At 40.9% G+C, this 5988-nt stretch overlaps 1 protein-coding gene across 1 annotated transcript; it reads left to right on the top strand.

Moving 5' to 3' along the window:
• The first annotated feature begins 1973 nt into the window (after positions 1 to 1973).
• On the top strand, positions 1974 to 5988 carry rs1a (retinoschisin 1a). Its single transcript, XM_026378882.1, has 6 exons — positions 1974 to 2046; positions 2396 to 2421; positions 2701 to 2827; positions 4700 to 4841; positions 5403 to 5598; positions 5836 to 5988. The coding sequence occupies exons 1-6, from the start codon at positions 1992 to 1994 to the stop codon at positions 5986 to 5988; spliced, it is 699 nt and encodes a 232-aa protein (XP_026234667.1). The 5' UTR covers positions 1974 to 1991.

The raw sequence follows: 5988 nt of genomic DNA, 5'->3' as shown, positions 1-5988 counted from the left end.
GAGAACAGAGGCGATGGAGGCATCAGGTGATTTAAACCACATCAGTGTGAAGGGGCCGCTGTTCCACCTTGTCTGCATCTCCCAGGTACCGACTCTGTTCATCATAATTAACCCTCCTGGTGTACAGAGAGTCCTGCTCTTTGTTAGTTTCTAGAAACACCTTAAACTCCTAATAAAAAGGACACATGAACATTTAGCCCCGTCCTCAGACTTGCCAAGTTGTTTTTTCTAATTCAGCTCTGTAATTTACTTTTAGGGAGGACTTTAGTGTTTTAGTATTGTTCTGTAAAATAATCTTACACAAAAGATTTTAAGTTCAAAAAGCTCTTTAATTATAAATTTAATAAAATTAGTTTAGTCCAACTCTTCATGCAGCAGCTCTGGCATTGATCTTCTTTTGTACCCGTGTGACAGCAGCATTGATCTCCTGTATGGTGATGACCTTTAGCCTGTTGGTTCGTGACAGGCGAGAAGCCTCCGAGCTCACCAGTCGGAGCAGGACTGGTCTGGGGAAACTGAAGCGGCTGCACAGGAGGTTTGGACTCCTCATCTCCACTGGAGTGACCTGCAGAAGAGGTGGGACGAACACTTAAAGACTACAAGGAGTCATCATGGCCTGAACTTATCTTGATTTGACGTCATCCCTTGAAGAAATGTAGTCAAGTTTTAAACATTATTGTTACAACTTCCTGCCCCACGTTGTTCTCACCTCTTTACAAGCTTTGTGGATGAGAGCAGAGTAAGCTCGACTCCTCTTCTTTGCTTGTGGAGGAACCCTGCGTGTTGCTCGGACAGGAGCCTTCATCCTGCTGAATCAGACTTGTCAAGATATATATATATAAAAAAAAGACAGATAAATAAAATCTCACAAAATAAAATCAGCAGTTGAGCTTCACAGCAGCCGTTTTATAAGCCCCCCCCCTGTAATGAGCGCAGGATAGAAAAGAGTGTGTGAGGAGTGAGGAGGATGTTTTAATGAACACAAATTGAAAACAGCTTTGCTTAATTAGGCTTAATCACTTTCACCCACCTGGCTTTAAAAGCCTCAGTGTGAGTTCAGACGTCAGCAGCAGAGAGGTCATCGAATAAAAACAGGAACAAGATTGTTATGGTCCATTTTAATCTACATTTTCTATGGTCTACCATACTTAAAATGTAATAAAAAATTTTAAATCTTGATCAACTTGAATCATCTGAGGTTGAAGGTTTACTAATGGTTCAGTTTCGTCTTCTCTTAAATGCGTTCTTATCTTAACGTGACAAGTCAGTAATTGTTGGCCATATTAACTATGCTGAAAGGAATATTTAAGACTTAAAGAATTGAATCGTAATATGTTGGCCGATGCTCTTCTTTTGTAAACATGATTGTTTTGTAAACACATTAATATTGTTAATAATTATTGTTTTAAAACCAGGCTAAATGTGCAATCGTGCAGCACCTAATTGCATATTTAAATGTTAAAGTATATTCATACAGTATATAGTGTAATTTTGAATCAGAAAAGAATATTAGTACAAGCGTATATATGGTAAACATGATAATACAATTGGCAAATGTAGCAAACATATGAGGAGAGAGCCAAAATTAGACCTTCTGGTCAATCATGTGGTTCTCAGCATAGGGCATCTCCATCCTCAAACCCCATCTTCTCTCTCCCTCTCTCTGTTGGACACACACACACACACACACACACAAGTACATTTATCTCAGATCAGTCACATAACCCGAGCACAGTGGCTTCATGATTTAGTTTTTTGACTGGATTTATTTTTTTTTAACTTGACCCCTTTGACTGTGCAGTGATTTTCAGAATGTATGGTGATGCTGATGCTGGTGGGTGAACAGCTGGAGGAGGGGCTTTGTCAGATAAGGATGGCATTAGGTGAGGCCATTAGTGTCCTGTGGATTAATGTAATCCAGCCTCTCTATCACTCCTGGCTTGGCTGCTCAGTCCACTGTTGGTCCTGTCTGGTTTGGAGCAGGTTGGAAGATGACTTTCAGTATGCAGCGTTTCCTGCTCACCCTGCTTCTTCTGGGAGCTAATGGTACGATTTCAGTCTTTACACTCTGATCCTGCTGCTCATGTTGAATTGTCAACCTTAATGTGTGTTTGTGCACATCTCCCCATCGAAACTCACAGAACCTCTGAATCCCTGATGTCAGAAGCTTACTTCTCTGTGTTTTTGTTTGGTGAGATTAGACTTGATTCTGAATGTCTGTGTTGTGTTTTCCTCTCTTTAATGTGGCTTCACTCACAGATTGATGCCCAGATTTTGTTTACGAGAACAGAATGAGAGAGTTCTGCATCCTAACAGTTTAATTCTCTTCTTCTTCTCCTCTTCTTCTTCTGTGCTTAACTGGTTGCCTGGACCCTCTGTTCATCTGCCTGCACAGTGTTCATCAGCATTCAGGCTCAAGAGGTATGAATAAATCTCAGCAACACGACACAATGTCAGAGATGGTTAACAGTTGGTGTTAAAATCAACAGCAGATCATGCACAATTAGCACAGAATACAATTGTTAGTTTAGCCACTCCAGACACATTTCAGATTTGAGTTTAGTAATTCTCCCTCCAGCTGGCATTGGTCAATGTGAGATGAAATATTTAAAGGTTTACTGTTTATTGTTCATTTGTGCATAAAATTATCATTTAGGTTTAGAATGCACCCGTTAAATGTTGTCTGTGTGTTTATATTAGACCGGTGTGTCCGAGGCATGGACTAAATCCTGCAAATGTGACTGTGAAGGAGCCGAATCCCCTACTGGAGAGCCGGACTCCATCAGGTCTGGCTCTTCCATGGTGCGAGGAATAGACTGTATGCCAGGTAAGAACCATCGAACACACTCCTCTGTTAGTTTTCTAAAAAATAAACATTAGTGCAAAATAAAGGCTTTTTTATGCACTATTAGTGCACTTATAATAAAAATGATATGTTTTCCAGTCATAACGGCATTTTGGTTTCCTTAAGTATAACAAAATATATTTGAAATTCTAATGAGGCATCTTTACGTAACCTTCGGTCATCAGGTGATCAGAACTCTATCAGAAATGGTACAATTACATTTGGATAACAGACATGCAAATCTGACCTGACTTAGAGTGGACAAGGTCAGAAACTCCATGTTGTATGCCTGACAGTATAATACGAATGATCAATTATTGGATTTGGAATTTTGCTTATGAAATTCATAAAAAAATCTGTTTACTATACTATTAGACAAAGTAAAACTGCAAATGTTTGTATTTGACTATGAGAATATTGACCAGTTTACGTGTTATCGATTGACTGATTGCTCAATGAATCATTTTAACAGTACACTGCAGGTGGACGGAGAGCTTTGGTGTGTGTATGTGATAGATACAGAGAAAAAAAGAAGGCAAATCTGTATATATACATGCATGAGTGCATTACATGCCAGATTTGACACCACAGGGTGGACATGCTCCAGTGGACATCATCACAGCCATTAAAAGAAGCAGAAATACTTCAGTTAAGGCTGCACAGTTCTCCTAATTTACACATTTTCAATAATAGAATATGTTGTCTGCATCGTGAAGTTACTCTGCCCTTCGTACCACATCTCTGTGACATGTGTAAACCTTTTTTGGGAACAAACACGTAAAGCCTCGCTTGTCCTGAGATGTAAAGATGAGACCTGAATGTGTCAGACTTGAAGAAAGGAATAATTGATGTACAGTGAAACGGTTTCCCTCAGCAAATCAATGTGTGTCAACTGAGCCACAATGCACATGGCAACCGGTGAAAGAGGTTCAGCAGATAATCATTATCTCAGAACATGATGCTCAGATTATGGGGCTCATAATAGACTGTGCCAATCGCACAATCACAGAAACCAGTAATTACCATGACATGGACCTGGTGATGGTAAATGATGAGTGAGAAAGACTTTCCAATGCTGCATCTCCTTGATGCATTGTGCGTCTCACCACTTGGTTTTCTCTTTAATTCAGCTTTCTGAGCATGCTTTATTTCAGTCAGTAAAATACATTAGGGAGGACTACAGAGTCACTCACATTGGTGTTATGTAAACACTTATCTCTCACTGACTCACACAGACACTGCTGTTGTAATACTGCGATTAGACAGGATGTGACCCCTGTGCCAAATAGGCTTAAACCAGTAGTAAACAAAAACACAGCAGGCTACTTGCACTACAGTTTCTTCTCCATGTCTCCATTTTTTTCTGAAACCTTTAGAAAAAAAACATAATCTCTCCCATTCATGTAATTACAAAGTATATTTAGTAAATCAACCAAGTAGTTTGTGTTTTAATGAGTGTGAGAGGGCGGATTGGCAGATCAAAACACGAGAGCAACACGGAGCTAAAGCTGTGGAGACGAGAACATGACCATCTGTCTGCCTGCCGCCCTAATGGACATCACTGATCTCTTGCTGTAGAGAATTAAACTGCAGGCTTTGAGGAAATGGGTCACACTGGGGCTGCCAACGGCAGGGGCGGTGGGAGCGGAAGGGTGTGAGGATGGGAGTCGGTATGGGTGAGGATGGAGCGTGAGGAAAGGATAGAGAGATGGAGAATTAAAAACCCGGAGAGGCTTAGTGATGATCATTTGCTGGTCACATTTTAGTGTTTCAAGCTCAGCTGTGGACACGTGTTTGTGTGTGTACGTTTTCAATTAAGACCTCTGTTCCAATTTTGTGTCTTGCACCCTGCAGAGTGTCCATACCACAGACCTCTGGGCTTTGAGGCTGGATCAGTGAGTCCAGACCAGATCACCTGTTCCAACCAGGACCAGTACACCGGCTGGTTTTCCTCGTGGCTCCCTAGCAAGGCCCGACTTAACAATCAGGGCTTTGGGTAGGTCAAAGCCAAAATGCATTCTTAACCTATGATAGTAAATGTTGAAGTTGCTATTTGCTTTTTATTTTTTAACTAAAATAATAAATAAAATAATATAAATACTAAAAACTCTTTACATCTGTGAGGAGCAGTTTTCATGCTCAAACAAAATGTCTCAGTGTGCAGAGCGCATTTGTTCAAGGTTGGCATGGCAAAAATAGAAATGCTAAATTGAAACTGCTCATTCTGAGGAGCTCCAGTTTTATGAAATCTGCCTAAGCTGTACATCAACAATATTGAGGGAGAAACAACTCTCCCCCTCTGTCATGACTTCCTGGGACATCTGAAAGCAACTGGACCAATGTTAAGGTTTTCAGTACTTTAACACTTGTGCGTTTTCTCCTATGACTTTAAGACGTCTTTTGTGAACAAAGGTTTATAATCAGCTCTAGTTATTTATCTTATTTTTCATCTAATCTGCTCAAATCTTAACATTTATCTTATCTTCAGAATTAAAATGAACTATTATCTGCATGTGTTGCATAACTGCTTCATTACACCTCATGCTTTGTCCTCCAGGTGTGCCTGGCTGTCTAAATTCCAGGACAGCAGTCAGTGGCTGCAGATTGACTTAAAGGACGTGATGGTGGTGTCAGGGATCCTCACTCAGGGCCGCTGTGATGCTGACGAGTGGGTCACCAAGTACAGCGTTCAGTACCGCACAGATGAAAAACTCAACTGGATCTATTACAAGGACCAGACTGGAAACAACAGGGTCAGTTCAACAGAATTCCCAGAGTGGGATATTACCATGTGTACAAGTGAAGACTGAGCTAATATCTCACATGTCTAACCACTGATTCCTTTATCTCAGTGATTGAAATGTGACAAACTCTAGATTGAAATCTGAATAAAATTGGTTTTTACATTGTTACTGACTGTCCTGACACTACAGACAGAAAAACGTGGACATTGTAGATAGAAATATAACGCCTGTCCTCTCTTTCCCCAGGTGTTTTATGGAAACTCTGACCGCTCCTCGTCGGTGCAGAACCTCCTGCGGCCGCCCATCGTTGCACGCTTCATCCGCATCCTGCCCCTCGGGTGGCACACACGCATTGCTCTGCGCATGGAGCTGCTGCTCTGCATGAACAAATGCATTTGA

This window comes from Anabas testudineus, chromosome 3 (genome assembly GCF_900324465.2).
Source record: "Anabas testudineus chromosome 3, fAnaTes1.2, whole genome shotgun sequence".
Lineage (NCBI taxonomy): Eukaryota > Metazoa > Chordata > Actinopteri > Anabantiformes > Anabantidae > Anabas > Anabas testudineus.
The sequence above is the reverse complement of the archived record's forward strand: the minus strand, read 5'-3'. Positions and strand labels throughout refer to the sequence as shown.

Excerpts from the sequence above, each read along its gene's own strand:
- rs1a (XM_026378882.1), top strand. The coding sequence starts at position 1,992 with ATGACTTTCAGTATGCAGCGTTTCCTGCTCACCCTGCTTCTTCTGGGA. Across the intron at positions 2,047-2,395 it reads GCTTCTTCTGGGAGCTAATG|TGTTCATCAGCATTCAGGCT; the intron begins GTACGATTTCAG and ends CTGCCTGCACAG. Across the intron at positions 4,842-5,402 it reads CTTAACAATCAGGGCTTTGG|GTGTGCCTGGCTGTCTAAAT; the intron begins GTAGGTCAAAGC and ends TTTGTCCTCCAG.